At 35.9% G+C, this 22,952-nt stretch overlaps 1 protein-coding gene across 1 annotated transcript in view; it reads left to right on the top strand.

Moving 5' to 3' along the window:
- Nucleotides 1-22,952, top strand: part of LOC110449955 (atrial natriuretic peptide-converting enzyme-like) — a 99,666-nt gene that overhangs the window by 28,258 nt on the left and 48,456 nt on the right. Inside the window, exon 3 of the mRNA XM_021497139.1 lies at nucleotides 22,462-22,509. Within this exon, the coding sequence (XP_021352814.1) occupies nucleotides 22,462-22,509 (48 nt within the window). The remainder of the gene's footprint in view (nucleotides 1-22,461; nucleotides 22,510-22,952) is intronic.

Here is a 22,952-nt window from a genome sequence, read left to right as displayed (position 1 = left end):
GTAGATTATTCCTTTCTGTACTAGTATTTCTGTAGACTTTTCCTTTCTGTATTAGTATTTTTGTAGACTATTCCTTTTGGTAATAGTATGTATGTATACTATTCCTTACTGTACTGTTATTTCTGTAGACTATTCCTGTCTGTACTATTATTTCAGTAGACTATTTCTTTCTGTCCTAGTATGTTTGAAGACTATTTCGTTCTGTACTAGTGTTTCTGTAGACTATTCCATTCTGTACAAGTATTTGTGTAGACTATTCCTTTCTGTACTAGTATGTCTGTACACTATTCCTTTTTGTACTAGTATTTCTGTAGACTATTCCTTTTTGTGCTAGTATTTCTGTAGACTATTCCTTTTTGTACTAGTATGTCTGTAGATACTTCCTTACTGACTAGTATTTCTGTAGACTATTCCTTATTCTACTAGTATTTCTGTAGACTATTCCTTTCTGTACAAGTATTTCTGTAGGCTGTTCCTTTCTTTACTAGTATTTTTGTAGACTATTCCTTTTGGTAATAGTATGTATATATACTATTACTTACTGTACTGTTATTTCTGTAGACTATACCTGTCTGTACTATTATTTCAGTAGACTATTTCTTTCTGTCCTAGTATGTTTGAAGACTATTTCGTTCTGTACTAGTGTTTCTGTAGACTATTCCATTCTGTACAAGTATTTCTGTAGACTATTCCTTTCTGTACTAGTATGACGGTAGACTATTCCTTTCTGTACTAGTATTTCTGTCGACTATTCTTTTTTGTACTAGTGTTTCTGTAGACTATTCCTGTTTGTACTAATATGTCTGTAGAGTCTTACTTACTGTACTAGTATTTCTGTAGACTATTCCTTTCTGTACTAGTATTTCTGTAGACTATTCTTTTTTGTACTAGTGTTTCTGTAGACTATTCCTGTTTGTACTAATATGTCTGTAGAGTCTTACTTACTGTACTAGTATTTCTGTAGACTATTGCTTTTTGTACTAGTATGTCTGTAGACTATTACTATCTGTACTAGTATTTCTGTAGAGTGTTACTTACTGTACTAGTATTTCTGTAGACTATTCCTTTCTGTACTAGTATTTCTGTAGATTATTCCTTTCTGTACTAGTATTTCTGTAGACTTTTCCTTTCTGTATTAGTATTTTTGTAGACTATTCCTTTTGGTAATAGTATGTATGTATACTATTCCTTACTGTACTGTTATTTCTGTAGACTATTCCTTACTGTACTGTTATTTCTGTAGACTATTCCTGTCTGTACTAGTATTTCTGTATACTATTTCTTTCTGTCCTAGTATGTCTGTACACTATTCCTATCTGTACTAGAATTGCTGTAAACTATTCCTGTCTGTACTAGTATGTCTGTAGACTATTCCTTTTTGTACTAGTATTTCTGTAGACTATTCCTTTCTGTACTAGTATGTCTGTAGATACTTCCTTTCTGTACTAGTATTTCTGTAGACTATTCTTTTCTGTACTTGTATTTCTGTAGACTATTCCTTTCTGTACTAGTATGTCTGTAGACTATTACTTACTGTACTGTTATTTCTGTAGACTATTCCATTCTATACTAGTATTCGTGTAAACTATTCCTTTTTGGTTCTAGTATGTCTGTAGACTATTCCTTTTTGTACTAGTATTTCTGTAGACTATTCTTTTTTCTACTAGTATTTCTGTAGACTATTCCTTTCTGTACTAGAATTTGTTTAAACTATTCCTTTTTGTACTAGTATTTCTGTAGACTATTCCTTTCTGTACTAGTATTTCTGTAGACTATTCTTTTTTCTACTAGTATTTCTGTAGACTATTCCTTTCTTTACTAGTATTTCTGTAGGCTATTCCTTTTTGTACTAATATTTCTGTAGGCGATTCCTGTTTGTACTAATGTGTCTGTAGAGTCTTACTTACTGTACTAGTATTTCTGTAGACTATTTCTTTCTGTACTAGTATTTCTGTAGACTATTCTTTTTTCTACTAGTATTTCTGTAGACTATTCCTTTCTGTACTAGTATGTCTGTAGACTATTCCTTTTTGTACTAATATTTCTGTAGGCTATTCCTTTCTGTACTAGTATGTCTGTAGTCTATTCCTATGCCAGCATTTCATTACATGATCCCTGTTCTACAAAACTGTAAGAGTGGCAAACAGTTTGCTTTGAACGTTCTACCAGCATGCTACACGTGTAGCTGTTTCAATATCATAAAGACAACTTGGCAGGTGCCGGTGATAATGCATGTTGTCAAGGAAATTAGCTAAACGGAAGTAATATTTTAACGATGTTCTTACCCATCATAGTGTTATGTTTCCTACATGTAATGAGAAAAGTTGATCAAATGTAGGATAGTGATAGTCTACCCATGGGTGTATTATTTTGGTCAGAACCTACTTTGCGAGGTTACGAAACAAAATTTTCGCTTATGACGTTATAATTCAACGCCGTTATCTGATTGTGACTTCGTAATAGTACAGGTTGCTTAGTGTCTCCATATCCCACACGAGTGTTCCACAAGGGGCACGTGCTCGCTATTTCGTTTCTCTCAAATCATTATTAAAAAATCTAACATTTCTAAACTTAACATTCCGGATGCCACTGACATGTATACACACACATTTACAATCATACACTTAATAATGTATTTCAGTAATATTTTAATATAAAACAATGTTTCCTAAGGTTTGTTGCTTCAATGCTGCCCATTGTTCTAGGTGGTGATTTCCACATAACATTGAAGTTAATTTCAGCATTCACTAGAGTAGTAAGTGACATGTTTTCACAAGTTCATCGTTGAGAGTAAGATTACAGGCTTATTTCATTTAATTATGTAAACTCAAATCAAAGGCCCCTATAGGAGTGAGAGCAAAGAGCAACCAAACAATTAGTTTTATGACAAATCAGCATCCACAGTGTCGAAAAGAAATAGAGAAATATTAGTTTGATTAAGACCTTCAGCTTTATGAGAATGATGAAAAATTACATGCCTACCGAGACAATCAATATTAGTCATTTCATAAGACTCTCTAGCTCGTGCATGGACAGCAGACAGGTATTACCGCTAAACCTGCATAGACAGCAGACAGGTATCACCACTAAACCTGCATGGACAGCGGACAGGTATTCCCACTAAACATGCATGGACAGCAGACAGGTATTACCGCTAAACCTGCATGGACAGCAGACAGGTATAACCGCTAAACCTGCATGGACAGCAGACAGGTATTACCGCTAAACCTACAAGGACAGCAGACAGGTATTACCGCTAAACCTGCATGGACAGCAGACAGATATTACCGCTAAACCTGCATGGACAGCATACAGGTATTCCCGCTAAACCTGCATGGACAGCAGACAGGTATTACCGCTAAACCTGCATGGATAGCAGGTAGGGTGCCGCACCTACATAGAGGCGATGAACTATGATAGAAATGTCTCTAAAACCGAGCAATCTAATAGCTGGTGGTCATAAAAAGTATTCAGCGTTCACTGACACCAAACGAATAACTGGTTTGCAGTCATTTAATACATTATTACCCTTTGTCTAGTAGAAGAGGTATGGTATATGGGAGAACTTTACCATCGAAAGGTTTAAAGCATCGGTGGTGGTCGGTTCTACTGCTGAGAGGAGTTTAGGTCTTAATCCACATACCTCTCTATTATGTTTTTCGCCAATCACAATCAGAGAAGTCAAGATTTGATACGTCTAGTTTCGTAAGTTCACACATGGAAGCAGTTCGCATCTCCTGTAATACGAATTGTAGAATAGCCACCTGCCGACGTTGGACATTGGTGGAGTGTTTAAACGAACGCTGTATTATTGGTTTAATCAGAAATTGGAGGTAAGCGATCATATGTAGTACTCAATTGGTTTTAGTTTGTTGGGTGATTGAATGATGCTCCAATAGTTCTTGATAATACTCACTAGTTGTAGCCTTTTTTTGGTGGTACTTTTAATCGTTACGTTTTGTGTGTTCCTTTCCTTTTTGTAAACCGTAACCCTTAACCCATAACCCATTGATTCCAGATATCTCGCATCAATAAAACTAGTTTATAGGGACGGCTGATGATGATGATACAAATGTAATGATGATGAGACCCAGGGTCACAACCTGGAAGGACGTAACAATGGTGTGTCCGTCGTTTGCGGTGAAGGTTGGTGGTAATGTACAAACTGATGTCGGAGTCGCATCACCTCATTCTGGAATTCGATAGTTGGGGACATTTATTTGCCTACTCGATCAACGTATCCAAATAAACCCGACCTAATGTCCATGTGGTTTCTGTGCCGGAAATATGAAGCTGAGCCATGGCTTGAAAGGGGCTGATGGAAGGAGTCGTTACATCAGAAGACCGAGGGATATGTTGACGTACGAGGGGTTTTCGTTGATGTTTAAGTTTTTTAGAGTAGGAATTACTTCTAGTACTTCTACAAGACTGTCTGACGATGGATGTAGTCATGTCACTGCCCATTGTTACCAGTCAGCATTAGAGATTCTTGTATAGAGAGATACTGCATTAATGGCGTCAAAGAGTGGTGGGTCATTATAGGGTGAACTTCTATGTAGTCGGTGTCATCCTATTTGGAGTTTTCTTTGGAGTTTCAGTGAAGTGTCTTTAAAGTTTATCTATGTTCGGAGTAGGTGAAGTCAACTTGTATATTATGTATTAACAACTTGAATAGCATTGTAAAATACTACTAATAAAAAGGCAAGTGCCAACTATAGATAAATGAATGTATGTCACCAATTAGGAAAATAAAAAAAACCTTAAAGGAATTGCCATTTAGCCAACAGCATGTTTGGGATGGCAGTCCTTTTCTGTCTTACTTCATCTAAAAAAATGAACATGCAAATGTTATTATCAGAGTCAAACATAAAAGTGTCAAAATGATATGTAGGAATCTTTTCCACACGGGATTGTCATACTTCAATGTCTATTCATAAAAGAGACACAGTAGTCTAGTGGTAAGACGCCGGGCTCGTGACCGAAGGGGTGTGAGACACGGTAGTCTAGGGGAAGGACGCCGGGCTCGTGACCAAAGGGTTGTGAGACACGGTGTCTAGTGGTAGGACGCGGGGCTCGTGACCGAAGGGGTGCGGGTTGGAGTCACAGCACGGCACTGTGTTGTATCTTTGAGCAAGATACATGTACTTTACTCCGCTTGTTCCAGTCTACCCAGCAGTGAACAACCTCCTTTTTTGTAATAAGTGGTAAATCAAAATATTTCATAATGCTTCTCATTGGAGTATATTGTTTACAAGACTCGCATTATATAATAAAATCAACATCACTTACAAACACCGAGCATCTTATTAATGTACAATTGAAAGCATTTCTGCTCCGTAAGAACACACTTAATGGAAATTACAAAGTCGATAATGAGGATTTTTGTCTTTTGTACATAAAATTATTTATATACACTTGTAGTACCAGGATGGATATGGCTAACACCTATTAAATATAAGTTATAGCGAACTAAGTGCACTTCCTAATTCAACCTACACAAGTAAGATATATTCAGCATAACACACATCCGTCTTAGGTAATACTATGTCATTAATTAAAGAGTGTAACAAAAACAACCTTCAAAGCTCTTGTATAGACAGCATTACATACTGCTACTCAACAGTCTTTTAGGGAACTATCACGTGAATGATTATACAATATAGCAAAACAACATCCAAAGGTATTGAATCGTGAACATAACTCACTGTTATGGAAACAGCTTTTAAAATAAACTGTAGTAGTAACAGTTTAACTATACAATTCAAACAACCTTCAAAGCTACAGTAGAATATTTCATGTATATTAACAACCTTATAATATATCTTAATTGAACCTGGTGTAAAGCAAAATTTAAATGAAATGCACCACATCGTCAATAAGCAAACAAAAGTAAAAGACGCCATGCCCCTTCCCAACTTAACACCAGAGGCGAATCAATTTGCCATATATTCCGGGAGGGCCCTATAAGCATAAGTTAAGGGAGACTAGAATGTTACTACAGAGAAATGAAAGTTAACATGTAATCGTTTTAATTCGCCAGGTTTGTCATATGTAAAGAGAAGAACATTATTGTCGTACAGTGGGTAAATGTAAATAAAATTGGAAGTAGAGTTTGAAATGTGTTTTATTTGAGCATAAATGAATGTATCACTACATCTGAATGGGAAATCCAATATTTACCTAAATCTCTTTCTGTTACATAATAAATGCACAAATCAAGTCTAACAAGAATGAAATAAAGGGGAACAAATAATAGCAAAACATAAAAAACATAATACCAACAAGTAATAAAAAATAACAAAATACAAAAACAGAATACCAAAAAAACAATACAGAATATAAAACAGAATATTAAAATATAATTAATCAATAACAGAATACAAAAGCACAATAAATAAATTTGTATACCAAAATATAAACAATTAACAATTAACCTAATGAGAAACAGAATACCAAAGCTGTATGTATCAATAGAACACAACATCACAATATCAAAATACATAACCCAAATACAAAAATATATCATTTAGATGTGTTACACAGATAAGACCCTTTGTAATATAGCTTAAGTCAGATAAATATGTTTTGACCAAGTTCAACAAAACTGTTGTCGACTATAACAAAATAATCATGCGGAGAGTTTCAATCAAGATATACCTTAAAAATTTTAGCATGACGAATGGTGGTATGTATATACCATGAAACAGCCAACGTTTTGTCAGAAGTTTTCATTTTAAATGATGGTGAAAGACAATTATTCTGCAGTTCTTCATAATGTTACCTGATCCACTATTCTGTTTTATTCCATTTATTTCCCTACATCGGCAGTAAATATTGTATCACCAATACACAATTCTAAGACAATGCATAAAGATAAAACATACTTAGGAGACATTGTAAACTCCAAAACTGCAGCCAGAACCAAGTAGATATTTTCTCTCCCATTTTATGGTCATGTAGATATGTCTTCCTATATGTTGTCAACCCAATTCCATTATGATTCTAACTGTTTTAAGCAGCATTAACTTAATGTCGATTCGACAGAATGTCTGAAGAAATTCTGACAAATCTTTATCCTCATTCTTGATGTAAAATAGCAACCGTTAACACTTCATAAAAATCATAACACCATTCTTCATACTTAAATAATGAGTATTAGTATATCCTTATTTGTGTAGTTACAGTTACAGACACAGACTTACAATATCGGTTTGCCAATAGACAGGCCATCTTTACTTTGTGATTCATCTCATTAGTTTCTTGAGAATGATATTTGGTCAACATAATTTTTTTCAAATTATATTTTTAAGAAAAATATCAGTATTCAGATAGGGATGTACGCCAATAACAATCGTTTACTCAAGAGAAATCACTTGTCCGTTTTCTGATATCGTGATGTATGCGCTTGAACTGCAAAATCTTCAAGAGGACTACATGCAACCTATTCGTTCTCCAGACCTTGAATTTACAAAAAACACGAAAGAGACTTTTTCTTTATCTTCATATCATGACATATACGTGCAGATCATCAATAATGGAAACCTCACTACAAAATAACGTGGCCAATGTTTTAGCTCATCAATTATAGTAACCCCGACACAAACAAGTGTGACAAACGTGAGGTTTTCGGTTTTTCAACCGTTTCTTTTCTTTTCGTTAGAACATGCACATGAAGCAATAGAACAAAGCCCGTGCGTATTTAGATTACATGCTGGTTGACTACTCTAGAGTCTTTAATACTGTAAGTACCTCTCTGACGACATGTTACGGCCGTAGTGATCGGTATATTTACACGCCTCTAATGGGTTTTAATGGCCACAATGTTTTTAATTGTTGGTTGCTGATTTCTCTTCTGGATTCGACGGGAGACGTTGCCACCACATGTGGTGAAGATAAGACGGGAGACGTTGCCACCACATGTGGTGAAGATAAGACGGGAGACGTTGCCACCACATGTGGTGAAGATAAGACGGGAGACGTTGCCACCACATGTGGTGAAGATAAGACGGGAGACGTTGCCACCACATGTGGTGAAGATAAGACGGGAGACGTTGCCACCACATGTGGTGAAGATAAGACGGGAGACGTTGCCACCACATGTGGTGAAGATAAGACGGGAGACGTTGCCACCACATGTGGTGAAGATAAGACGGGAGACGTTGCCACCACATGTGGTGAAGATAAGACGGGAGACGTTGCCACCACATGTGGTGAAGATAAGACGGGAGACGTTGCCACCACATGTGGTGAAGATAAGACGGGAGACGTTGCCACCACATGTGGTGAAGATAAGACGGGAGACGTTGCCACCACATGTGGTGAAGATAAGACGGGAGACGTTGCCACCACATGTGGTGAAGAAACAAAAACTTTTGCATTGTCTGGTTGTGCCTCTAGAACTTTTCATGGGTTCATGATGTCTTGCCTGTTGTTTTGGTGTCTTCTCGTTTCGTGTTTTTGTTACAATTACAATTAGTTCCGGTCCTTAGACGTTTGGCGTAGATCAGACAACCAGTAGTATATTATAGTATTCACAAATATTATTGTGTTTATGGATATATCCGTCTGCATTTTAGGTCGAACACAGATTTTCCTTCTGTTATGTTATAGCAAAAGGTAAACTCCTTGACTCCTCTATGGTAAGTTATGGGGTGGGTATTTCTTAGTAAGCTATGAAATTAATGGGCCAGGATGCTTTTTTTCTCGTGTCGTAGGCATAACCACTATTTTCATTTCGTTCTTGATGATCATTTTTGTGCTGTTACTTTGATAATGATTTTTATGACAAATGCAAAAAAAATATTTAAATCACATAACGCAAATATAAACGAAGCATAAATGGGATTTCCAGTACAACCTCTATAAACATAAAAACAAAGCTTGTATTAGTTCCTCAAACACCATGTTGATATCATTTTTTCTCTCTCATATATTTGCTCATGGTAAATGCTGATTTTAATGCCCTTTTCGTTGCTGTTGATTCGTTTTCATTTCTGTGAAGTTTTATTTTAATAGTACGTAAGTACGTTTATTTTGCCTATAAACCCGCAAGATACATTGAAAGTATGTAACTATTTTTTTTTCTGACATGCAACTACCTTGTCTATCTTAGAATCATACCTGAATCGACGTTGCCTTGCTCAGGCTCGTGGGAGAGAAAGCAGCTGACGTGTATTGATTGCATTCAGTTTGTATAATTAGGCTTCAGCTCTGCATACGCGATGCGGTTTTGATGGAAATATTGAGTGGTATCGAAATGACAATCTTCGTTCGTCTGATTGTTCCTGAATAAACAAGTAATTGACGAAGAACAATTCGTACACAATTAAGTGGGGTACTGTTTCTGAATTCTTAAACATGTTGTGATGTATTGATTGCTTGTGCACAATTTTGCAGAACAAAATTCGTAAGAGGCGAGACGCTGGTACATTGTATAACGATAATTGACATGATTTATAGATATACACACATTCACAATGTATATGCAGACGATAATGGTAATGATGGTTGAACTGATTGAACTGACCCCACTTAACTGTCTCATTAGCATCGACAGGTGGAATGGAGAATTTGTAACTCATGTAGTACGAATTATTAGCTGTTCTCCAGCGTCCGTCCGCCGGCTCTCTTCGGTCAACTGTTATATTAAACGACATCTCCTCTCAAACAATTGATAAGTTTTCAACCAAATTTAGTCAAATTCTGAACCAAATCGTAGATTCAAAGCTATACAAGTCTGAAGGCTGGACAATCCTGAGGGCCGAGGATGGGATCGAAAGGCGTTATATAGTCTGATTACCTTTAAACGGCCTCTATTTACAAATTATTTTGCAGGTTGTGAAACCAAATCATGTTTGTAGTATCATTAGCCCACGAGGATAGACTTTTATAAATAAAAGGACCAACCTTTATTTTGTGTAAGGAACACCGATTCGTTTCAAGCACAGCTCTATCAAACTGTTGGCTTTTTTCAACAATGTGTAGCATCTCTAGCCTATGGGGACAGACAGTTATATAAATGAAGGGGCTGACCCCCTGGGGACTGAGGAGATAGGTCCAAAGTGTCTAACCGGCTAATTTGCTATAAGCGACATATCCACTGAACTACTGGACATATTTCAACAAAATATTGTTTGTAGTACCCTTTGCGCATGGTGATTAAAGTTATACAACTTAAGTGGCTAACTGTCTTTGTGGCTCTCTTCCAAAGATAATGAGCAGAACCTAACATCACTTCGAGAATAGCCACGTTAGCGATTGCTTTGGTTTGGAACATGGGGTCAATTATTTTGTTTAACAACATTGCTAATATCTATGACGTATTTCTATTAACTTTTGTACCTTATGCTAGATTAAAAAAATGTGTTAAACATGTACTGTAAAGTATAACCCATCCCTTCCATGGTACATGTAACACCCGCTCCACCATTAATGACGTTTGTCTTTGTTACATCCGTTTAATACTTTGACAATGTTGATTAAGTGATTGAAAAAAGAATGGATGGACGGACGGAGGGACAGACAGATGACCGGATAAGTATGACAAACAGATAATAAGACAGACGGACAGACCGACCAATCGACAGATACATAGATGGCAATATCATCCACGGTTACACGGTCAGTGCCCACATGCCTGTAACCACTGGAGCCTTTTAGAGGGAGTTGGTAGGATAGATAAGGACTCCTACGCGCTGTGCTTTACGACATGCAATGTGCACCAATCGACAACACACCTACATCTAACTCTGGTAATGCAGGAAGCTAGCACATTCCAAATACCTGATTTAACATTTGGTTTTATGGCAATTCATGTAATCTCGAGGTTAGTTAATGTATCTTTACTTGATGTTTCCTACCTGAATGTTTCTACTTGTCCTTGGTATTAACGAGATGGTACCTCCCCCTTTTGCGTCATCTCTAACACATGCAAAATACCTTCAGCCCACGATAGCTATAATGGTGGTGTTAGCCAGCGGGCAAACTACGATAGCTTTAGTTTGACTAGGTATTGCTGGTGTTAGGCAGAGGACAGCTATAATTCAAGCAAATAAGATAGACATAAGAATATCGTTATAGCTCTTGTATATATTTTAGGCTAATATCAGAAGAAAGCTTTCGTTTGCCGAGCTAAGGTTGAAAAGAAAGCTCCTTTCCTCACCCTGTCCGTTCCTCTGTTAATTTGCCCGTCTTTCATTTTCTCCTTTTTTGTCCATCAATTCCTCTATTTCCTTCTCCCTCTTTCCCCTCTCTTCGTAGTTGTGTCAACGTTTGACAGATGAAACAAAGCACTCCTCATTGATATAAAAGCGAATGTTTCCATGCATGTTATTAGTTTGGCGCTGTCATTAATCTAACTTATTTAAACGGTTAATGTCCTTTGACGGTATCTTTTTCTTAAACTATAAATCACATTGTCCATTAACCCTGTCTTCTCAAATGTTAACCCCTGTCTTAAGCCTTAAATATCTAACTTTTAAAATAAGCCTTTTTTGGTTGAACAACAATTGTCTTCTCGCCGTCAGGCTTACCTCAATCAAACTTTAGCTGTTTTCAATAAATTGAGAGGGTTAGGGAGGAGGGATAATGATGGATGGAATGATGTATACCATCCACAGTCACATGGTGCAAATACCCTTATACATGAAACCACTAGAGCAATACAGAAGGACTTTGAGATATTACATCATCACGGGGATACCTGTGGTGCAGCAGACGTTTACCCTTTCGAAGAACATAGTTTTCGTATCGGTCCCTACATTTGAACTGCTGTCCCCAATGTTTCCTTACTTTTCCTTTCGATTTTGAGTTTCAGTTTCGTCCTTTGGTGTTTTGTGTTTACCTTTAACACGGCGATGAATATCCATACTTAACCTACATTTTATCTGGAAATAACAAAACTAAAGAAAGAAGTGTTTAGTTTCCCAAGGATAAGCAAGGATCAGAAAAAAACCATGTCTTATTTAATGGAGGATTAACGTTGGAAGTAAACTAGGTGAAGCCAAATTTAAATGTTTTGAGGTACGCGTTGACTACAATTCCATGTCTTACGCTGACACTTGTAGGCATTTTAATCTTCCTATAGCCTCGAACATAGGCGGGCATTTTTAGACTGTGTGTTTCTTTACAAATGTGTTAATAGTGCTTTTAATTGTCCATATTTAGTCAAGCAATTTGTTTTCTTAGTCCCTGGTCGTAATCTTCCATCAACTCGTTTCAACCAGCTACACTGCCAGAGAAGTAGAATAAACGTTAGAAAGCATACTATTTTAAACAGGATCCAATGTAATTTTAACTATCTTGATTTTGCAATAGACTGTGATATGTTTCGTTCCTCTCTCGCCGAGTTCAAAGTACCGTTAAAGAATATTTGCTATCACTAATTCCTTTTGTTTTACATATGAGTATCTTTTAGTCTGTGTTACATGCATAACTGACTGTGATATTTTATACTTATGTTGTAATGTCGTTATCATAAATCTAAAACTAAAATATAAAGAATGCCTCTCCACAGCTAGCAAAAGTTTAATACTGTATGACCTAGTAATATATATGATAATATGTCATAGTGTAAAAATCAGTTGGGTCGCAAAGAGATTGACATGTTATAAACCAAGTGAACTATTTTTTGAAGACATCAGTCTTTAAACCTTATAACAGACTAAGGTAACGTCGCTATTTACTATTTAATAACTAAAGGATACGTTCATATAGCCATATAACATATAATAATTTGACGTTCATTTGTGGTCTTTGAATATGACTATTTTATTAAATAATAATGATAGCAGTGCGTGGTACAATATAATGTAATTGTCTTCGTACGTAGCTTGGACCTATAACCAAAAAAAACGTAGTTAAACCAGGAAAGGCAAATATCATAACATGCTCATTATTTAACTAAATATTGGTTAAAGCAGTTGATAGGGATAATATCAATCGGGACTGGTGACATTAGATTGGCATAGTTGAATTAACAAAACCCTCTAAGGTCAACGACAAAGGACAAATATAGTTACCTATGTCAGAATTAAGACAGAAAACGGCTACAGTTTTACTAGGTAAATTGATGACAGACAGATGACGTTAATACTTATTTTTTAAGTAAGCCTAACGATAAGAGACAGTTGTAGTTATACAGTTATACAATTAAGGTTACCGACAGAGGTCAGTTATAGTTTGAGTATACAAGTATACTAGGTTATGGTCATACAATGTAGCAGGCGATAGTTGTAGATCAACCACATACACCGAGAGCTACTTGCAAAAGAAAGTTATGGCATTGCTACCTTAGGTTAGTGACACAAAGGACGGTTATATTTTAAGTACATGTAGATAAGGTTAATGGCAGAAGAACGTTATTACGTGAAATGTATGGGTTATAATATTAAAAGATAAATATAGTATGCATCAAGGCAATAAGAAATGAAAGGGAGTTTACAGAGATTTATAATCCAATACAAACGAGGCAGGTTTGTATCCTTATAATTAATTCGTAAACGGAAGGATTGAAGTAGAGATATAATTAGCTAGTATTTCTATATAAAAAATAGAAATTGTGATGGTTAGGTTTCTATTGATATAACGCAAGCCTCGCTTTTTTGAGGGCACACAATTAAATAGTGTTTGCTGACATTAATTCACCTTGTAGATGATATAACTGCAGACTCAACTACTGCATAAACACCATGCAAATCGTTAACAATAGTAAGAAACACAGTCTTGTGTTTTTCTTTTTCTTTTATATTCCAATCAGCTTATTACGTTTTGAATGATGAACCTCATAAATTTGACCCACTCTGAAAGATAATCAAATTCAAAATATCTATCGTTTTGTCCATCGTCTAAGTTAGAAAATAAAATGTAGTCCAGGAGGCGTTTCATACTATGTTCACTTTCGGTAATGGTCACATATGGAGAGTCAAAATCAAACCTCAAATATCTGTTGGCTAATCAACGGGGGTCAATAGTTGCTGCGAACGCTGAAAGTGTCCTTGAATAAACTGCACAGGAAATCATTCGCGTTCCTCCAGTTTCTTCCTTGTCATAACATGGACTTAGATTTTGCACAACGTGACATCCGACTGCAATGAATTCCACTCTTTGGTCTTCCGAAGGAAAACACTACGAAACATTATCTTGAATTTTGCCCGATACTTGATTTCGATAGGTAAGTTTAACTGTTCAAGACACCTTGCCTGAAGCGGACCAAACAACGTGATTCTGACGTCGCAATCTATCAGAATCTTGACAACTCAGTTTTTAAGCTGTTCGAGAAATAGAACGAAATGAAATGTATTTAATTGACAGCCTCATTCCGCAAAGCAGTTTTTTTTTCGCTGATGATTACATGTGTTACAAAAAGGGCTGACCACTTTATGCGAGTATTTCTTTCACAAAGTATAAATAGAACACATCTAGCCAAGTTAACTATTTATATATAAATTCATTTATAATTGCGTAGTTTTTTTGGGTTTTTTTCCACCTGTAGTCTAAAGATACTTATGGCCAAGCCTGTTGCTTGAATAGTGTCTTTTATTGTTTACCCTTGCTTACTATATTGTCTTTATCAATGAACTGCCTATAATGTTTTAGGTTCATCAGGAAATAAGTGTAGTATACTTAATACATCGTTGATATTAGGCAGTGCTAAGGTTCATAAGGAATGTGTGGGGTATATTGTAATCATATTGGAGACCATGTACATTATGTTGTGTAATTTGATCAGCTCGTGCCTTTTTAGAAGTACCAGACATTCATACTTATATGACAGAAATGTTGCAAAAAGTCTATATTTTCGTGATAATTAAATCTATCTGTAGATTCAGAAGTAAAAATTATAATGCATCAATAGTGAAAGTTTTATTTTTTTACACGTTTGATCACGTGAATTTTTTCACGATTTCATTTATCCTTGTTAAGTCACCCAGTAGTTTGTGTTACCGAAACCTACACATATTTCTACGTGTTTTGCTGGTACATGTAGGTTTGATTTTTTTCTCATTTTAGACATTACCAATTAGTGTGCGTTTAACATTCATTTTCCTTCGTATCATGAATAACGCGAGGGATTTGTCCACAATTTCCGGTATCAATAAAGATAAATTATCTTAGTAGATCTCTATGTGAACTGTAAATGGTGTCACAAATGAGGAATCGCTGAGGTCTTGTCCATTCACATATTGCCGCCTGTCTGCACGGGGTCAGTTCAATGGAAGAGGAAAATCCTGTCAATCGGCGGGATTAACACAACTGTAATTTAAACTACCCTCACTGATGAAATAGAAATTGGTTTGAGCTATGAAGCCACGCATCTTCCACAAAGTCATTTACAATTTTGTAGTGCATTACCCATAAACAAGCGTATAAAGGGCGCGAGTCTTAAGGAACAAAACCTGAATAACCACTGCTGTGTCCGCCGGCTATAGGCTCCACTCAATTGGTGAACTGAAAGGGGGAGGGGGGCTCGTTGTAAACTAAACCGGCCTGGTCTCTATATTAACTTTATCAATACATGTCGACTTTTAATTTCAAGGTGTGAATTAGGAATATGAATATAGTAGGACACTTGTACATGTGATAGGATGTTTGTCCTCTGTCGTTGATGATAAGATGAATGATGCTGATGACTCAACCGTTCTTCAATGGTAAATACGAAATTCATATAGAGAAACAGGAACACGAATTGCAGCCTTTGAAAACGACAATTGGTAATATTTTCTTTACTGAATTCAATCAAAAACGACAATTGGTAGTATTTTCTTTACTGAATTCAATCAAATATGGGTTCCTGCTGATTTTAAGTAAGGTCGACGCGGTAAAATGCTGTTATACTTAAAAGTTGTTCAAAGAAAGAATAATTCTTATATGACTGATATGGTTTGATTATAAATGAATTATTGCTTTTAAACTAGCAAATGTAAGGGGAGATGGGAAACTTTAAAAAAGCACGGGATGGAAACACGCTTTTGTATTAAGTAGATTAATACATATTGTACTAGGTACGAAATATAACAATATATTATATTTTTCTAACTCATATTTTATGACCAATATTTTGAAGCTATTCATAGTTGATTTTATTTTCAAATGATTACTGATGTACATAATTATAATTTCAAACAAAAAAATATAATTTGTGATTTTTATTTTGGATAACTGACATCCTATAATCGCGAAAATAGATCGTGAGTGAAGTGAAATGGGAAAGAACTCCTAAAAGATTGTAATATTTGAGGGGCCACTAAGGATAGGCGTCCTCGATTGTAATATTTGAGGAGCCACTAAGGATAGGCGTCCTCGATTGTAATATTTGAGGGGCCACTAAGGACAGGCGTCCTCGATACCAATGGGGCAGAACTAACAATATGCCGAGTGTCATCATATAATCTTTAGAATGGAGAAGGTCATTTTGTACGACGGAAGCAATTTACTAAAAGATTGTAATATTTGAGGGGCCACTAAGGATAGGCGTCCTCGATACCAATGGGGCAGAACTAACAATATGCCGAGTGTCACCATATAATCTTTAGAATGGAGAAGGTCATTTTGTACGACGGAAGCAATTTACTTCACCCCATACGTACATGCTTCCTGACTTCTAGGGCGACACTTCAGTAACCCAGACATTGAAAGGTGCATTCGAAGCAATACAACAATTCCGTCCTCGCTGTTGACAGTGGTTTTGTCCAAAAAATAGTTAATAAGTGGGGTTAAAGTGAAGATGAGTGCAACGCCAAGCGATACAATATAAAGTTTGATGCTGCAATTGAAAATAAATGCCTGGAGTCATCATAACATAAATGACCAATGACATGTCATACCGAAGCCGTTGAGGTTGAAAGACAGGCAAATGATAAAGCTCAGACACGCGCCGACGAATTCTGACAAGGACGTAAATATACATAACCAGGTTCAGAAAAGATAACAGACGCTTGTATAATTGGAAGAAAGTATGTCCTTTATTACTCTCTCATATAACCGATGTCAAATTATTTACCTGCCCGGTCACGTGGGTTTTCTCCTGGGCACTCATGTTTCCTCCTACATTAACCCCCTTCGCGGTTTCACAATTGTTGTTAAATGTATATGGTTTATATTATATCATTGATAAAGGGTTTGGTAAAAATATTTTGATTTGACAATACAAGCTTATTTCAATTGAAAGATTTAAGTGGTACAGTGATTAAGAAGATTAAAATATATTAACACCTATTTAGCTATGTTTTTAACATTTCATAGGGCATTTTCCTAGCAGTGTATATTTTTTCGTATGTTAAAGGATGATTCGACTGGGACATTTCGTTTTCTTCTATTTGTTTTCCAGATAAGACAAAAGGCATGTTGCTAACAGTCTATGCAGCGTATTTGTTTTATCTCCATAAAACATGGCCGCATTTAACTCAAACATTAGAAGAAACCACTTTTAATAGTTACAAATTTCGCTACTTATATAATTGACAATATTTTTAGTTTGTTTTTCATTTTTTCTCTCAATAGTAATTAGTATTTGTGTGTATTGTTCTTCATGTATGTGACACGGTGCAATTCTGAATCAAATTATTTTTCAAAATGAATATCATTAATTTGATAAATTTAATTAAATTAAAACTTGCATAATTTATTATTATAGCTAACTCTTTCCCCCTAGAAAAATGACACAGTTCCAGAAAATATGTGATTTTGTCATAATCGTTCATAGTACATGTATGACGCCGGGAGCAGTCTAGATCGACAGGAAATATTTTTTCTTTAATTTGATGTATGATTTGCCATATATAATGCAGTATAATTTTCGGTAGTATTCATGAAACATCGAAAAATGGTCGAATTTCAGTTGGTCGAACACTGCTGTCCACGGGATGACACGCTAAATCCCTAGTGGGTAGCGCAAAACACTCCCATGTCCGCTATTCAATGTCGGCACAGTGTTTCTACGATTGGAAACAAACTTACTTGTATGATAGTTCATTGCCTTACATTATAATGTCGGACACCCGAGTCCAATTTTCAAGCTGGTCAGGCTGACGATCGGAAATCTGAACAGAGCCTGCCATTTTCTCTACCTTTTGTGACCTCGGCGCTGATTGGTCCGTTGAATTTAGAAGCCCATTAGACTTAAGTTGTCTCTCACATTTTTGCCAATGAAATATCGGATTCTATGGTGTCTTCAGTAATAACAAATATATTTCACTCGTGTCGCTAATATTTTGTTAAATATCAAAATATAAGCCACACTCGTGAAAAATATTTGTTATTACTGAAGACACCATTAAATATCCTCTATATATTCTTTTGATGTAAAAAAAATAATCACGGATTTGGTAAATTAAAGGTTTTAAAATTCAACTATTTTTACATGTATTTCAGGATTCAGCATGAATATCAGATTTGCCCTTTAAGACACTTTTAAATATAACCCAATCCCCAAGTTTCTAGATTTCACACCTGCAACTAAAATGTGTACAGCATGTATGTTCAGGTGATGGTCAGGCCAGACATTTGACGTTTACTGCTCTGTGTGATTAAAAGGACAAATAAACGTATAATGTATAAGGCAGACGAGCTTGAATATATAAAACAATACAGTGTAACTGGTGTCTTGTTTACCTTATGCTTATCGTCATCGCGTGTATTATAATCAAATATTTTAAACAAAATTAGTGACAGGAGCATGTACTACAGACAATTAGGCCCACAACCTCATTTGACCAAGAGACAAATTGACACTGAATTTAGATCCAGAAACTTGCATTTCAAAAACGACATACTCTGCCCTAATTTTGTGATACCGGGTTTTTTCCCGCGATTGTCTCCACATTATATAACGATTTACGGCTACGACTAGATGCAATAGCGTAAATGAAAAGAAATATTTCTTTTTCTTCCGATAAAAAGTCAACATATATATTTTATGGCCTTACTGGTATAAACGAGCCGATGTGCGCATGTCTCTCGGTAGACTATCTGTTTTGATAAAAAGTTTAAAACTTATTACAAGTACAGCCTATTACTCTCTGTCCCCGCTCTCCCCACAGGGGCGTCCCTGAAGGATTTCAAGGATGGTGCTAATACTCTCTGGTCTGGAATGCTGTTCCACCGGGTGACAAACATTTAGAACAAAAAGAAGTGTGATGGCATTGTCTGCGGTGATTACCATCTTAGTTCTTCAGGATATTTGTCATTTTTTGTTAGTATTTTAAATATCTAACTAGATATAAAGAAACAAGATAACATGCTGTTAAATCATGCTCATGACTTTAGGGGAAATGCGCTACCACTGTGTACGGAAATAGCATTTCGTTTGAAATATCGATCGGAAGTGGTCCAAAGATCCGAATAAACCGCTGCACTTTTGATGATTTGAGTGTATTTTTTTGCCTTTTACCCATACAAATATGAAAAGCAAGTTTTGGGTGGGGATCGAGTTCTAACTTGAAGTAGGCATAATCGTAAGATTTTCATAGTGAACCCCATATTGGTTATGATTATAAAAATGTAAACTCGGCTTTCTACACTCAAAATTTTCTTAAAATCTTTAATAGTTCGAAGTACAGTTGTTTCTATTTTAATACATTTGTTGGACGTAAAAAAAATGCATTTTGATGTGAATGGATTGCAAGGGAAAATGCACAAAAAGAATATTCATCTTATAAAAGTTTATTTGATTTTGTTAATCATGGTATTTCAGGGATTGAGTTCAAATATTTCAGTTGAAAAAAAATATTTCTTTTAGATTATTGATGTATACATCACATTTTTGATACAATATTTTCATTAAGTTTTTAAAGGAAAAGTTCAAAAAAGTTGCTAGATAAAAAGTCAAGTGTCTCTAACAGTTGGTCGAGGATTGTTTTGCCTACTTTCCATACCGTAAATCTATGTAAAAAATGCCAACATAAAACTAGTTAGAAAAAGTTGCATGTTTTTTTCTCGAAAAGTATGGACCCACTTTAAATGTCTTGACGTTATGTATGTATATGAAATGCGAATAGTAGCAGAAAGATACATTTTATATGAATAAGATGATACTAGAAATGATGTAAGGATCGTTGTTATTATGATGATAAATCTACCGCCAATATGAGGCTTGCTCCTAGCCAATAACACAAACACAATTAAAGCTGTTCTACTGATTTCACCCGTGTACAAATGGTCCATGGCTTTCGTTCTCTGATTTATTCTATAAAGAATAGAAACAGTCGTAAAACTACTAAAGCCGATGGTGATGAAGTAGCTGGAACGATCTTATCATCGACAGTCTATTTCTATATGACTGATAAACTGTGTAAACTTTGTCACGTAAAAGAATGTGTTTTATCACATTGTCTAAAAGGTTAAAATAGTTCTTATCAAACTTGATTAATACGGCTCAAACAGTCGTTCCTGTTGCGTTGGTGTTTATTTTGCTTTTGTTGCGCGTGTGTATGGTTGTGTGCGAGTTTTTCATAAATCTGCTTTTGCTGTGGTGGATATTGCTTTGTTTAACGCCATATTTACAACCAAAGTGTTTAGATGTTCAGTTTATTTACATTACAATACTTCTGAGAGGGTTCCTTGGTACCATGTGTAGACTGTTGGATCTTGTTACAATATCATATCTTTAACCAATGGTTGATTGTCCCCTTAAACACTTTACTTTCATTCGTAGGGACTGAATACAGACACTGACGTTTGTCACCGGCTGTGTAATATTGCAACAGAAAAAATGGAAACTAAACCTCAGCTATAATATTAGGATACGGTAGATATTGTTACTGTTTATAATGATAAACTTTAGTGAAGGTCAGTATCGGGGTAACTTTGTAAACTCGTTATGGCTTTAGGTGCATTACAATAAATTGAAAATACGTCTTAGTGGTAAACGAGGGGCTTTTATGTTCAACTAATCAAATGGAACAGCCATAACGTGGTAGCGGTTCCATTAAACAGATTCTTAGCATACCAAACGCGTGTAGTTAAATAACTTTTATAGCCGGGAGCGAAGCTAGAAGTTTTTAAACCTTCAATTTGTGTGCTGTAATGGGACAACAAAGATGTCTCTGCTATTTTAAGAGGGATTCTTGTTGTTCGTCAAAGAGCCTGTTAACGCTTACAATGGACGCCAACGAGACTTTCCATGACCTTGGCGTTAACAAGGTCATGATGGAAACGTGATCAGTACGTGTTAGACGACACGTGTTTCGTCAGAATTTAATCATTGAAATTACGGAACTAGCAGGACTTCACTGATATCAGTGTAGGCATATGTTTGCATTTTAATTAGTCGCAATATCATTATCAACATACTCCAATCGGAATCAAATTCCAGGCTTGATCTTCGCTGTATACTTTGATCTAATCAATATAGATATGTCTTGAATATCATTTAGAAGCGTCTAGAATGAAGCTTCAACAACAGTGTATTGGAAAGTTCTTATAAACTGCCAACTCTTCAGAAAAAAATAAAAGTAAAGGTTAATAATTAAAAAAGAGTTAATTACTAATCATTGTTAAAAATCTACGATATTTGTATAGTCAAGGGAAAGTTTGAAAAACGTTGTTCTTTAGTGTTGTATTACTAAATGTACCTAAATGATATTTTCGTTTCACAAATCACTGCAGGTCAGGGACTGAGAAAAAATAATGGACCTGCTGTTACCCACTGCATGTTTGAAAGAGGCGACTTAAGTGGTAACTCCTGCAGAATTGGGCATTTTTATTTTGCCAACTACTTGGGGACACAAAAGCGGCTTTAAAAAATCTGCTGCGTCCATTGCAATATTTGGGATCTTTGTATTACTTCCTACGTCTCACAACCTTTTGTTTCCTAGCGCCGTGCTTGGCGATTCCTCACTTTTGGCTTTAATGTTGACCGTTCACCTAGGTGAGGAAGGCAATGGGTTCTTTCCCCAGGCCGGGGCATACAAAAGTCCTGAAAATGTTACTTGCTATTCCCAGGTTAACGTTCAGCATTAAGGATAATAGCAACAACTGGTTCATCCGTTGTCAGTATCATGTGACAGTATGCTGTTCTGGGTGCTTTCGTCATAGTTTTTCAGTGAGGTAGCACTATAAAGTCGGCATCAGATCCGCGCTATCGCAAGGAGGTTATTTCACCAACATACCCTGCTACCAGCAAGCATACCCACATGCATGCATACACAACACATATGGAGTCACGTCCTTCAATCGCCTGAACTGTTGAAAGGACGTTAAAAACTATAAAACCAAACCAAGCCTATTACAAACATCAATATAAACACACAAATGTATTTCTTACGCTGCCATTTTCTTCCTTACTTTACCTTGTCAAGACATGATTGACATGTACTTATTTAGGAGTGTTTGTGTTTTTGTCGTTTTTGTGTTTTTGTCGTATTTGTGTTTTTGTCGTTTATTTGTTCGTATAGCTCGGCATTATGTTTGCGGTTGTTATTCAAATCTGTTTTTCAATTGACTTAATGTTATATACATTTTCAGGTGCGGGAACAAGGGAAAAAGAGGAAGTTCCTGATAAACAACCCAATGGTAAGTAGCTTATATGTCCATCACTCGATCTGCATATCATACAATATCTTATATATCTGCTTTAACTGTGGGACATTGATTATTCCCATAAACTATATTCTGACCTCTTCAACAAGATTTGTCAGTTTGGAAATATGAAATATCAAAGTTTCTACACGAATAATGTACATATTAAACGTTGTGGACAAGATTATTGAACAACTCACATTTAGTGGTCAAGTGCATCAACAGAAGTACGGTACCGCTATGGGAAGTCAGTCCTGTGTCACGCATAATCGCGAATCTGTTCATGGAACACATAGAGCAGACCACCATTAGATCAGCACACATTGTATGGGTGCCCCATACTTCGGAACAATAAATAGATGAAATCCTAGAAATAGTCGAAGAGAGACCAGTACAATGCCTAATAGATCACCTAAAACTAGTAGACAAAACAAATT

The sequence above is a fragment of the Mizuhopecten yessoensis genome, unplaced genomic scaffold (genome assembly GCF_002113885.1).
Source record: "Mizuhopecten yessoensis strain PY_sf001 unplaced genomic scaffold, ASM211388v2 scaffold4843, whole genome shotgun sequence".
In the NCBI taxonomy this organism is placed as follows: domain Eukaryota; kingdom Metazoa; phylum Mollusca; class Bivalvia; order Pectinida; family Pectinidae; genus Mizuhopecten; species Mizuhopecten yessoensis.
The sequence above is the reverse complement of the archived record's forward strand: the minus strand, read 5'-3'. Positions and strand labels throughout refer to the sequence as shown.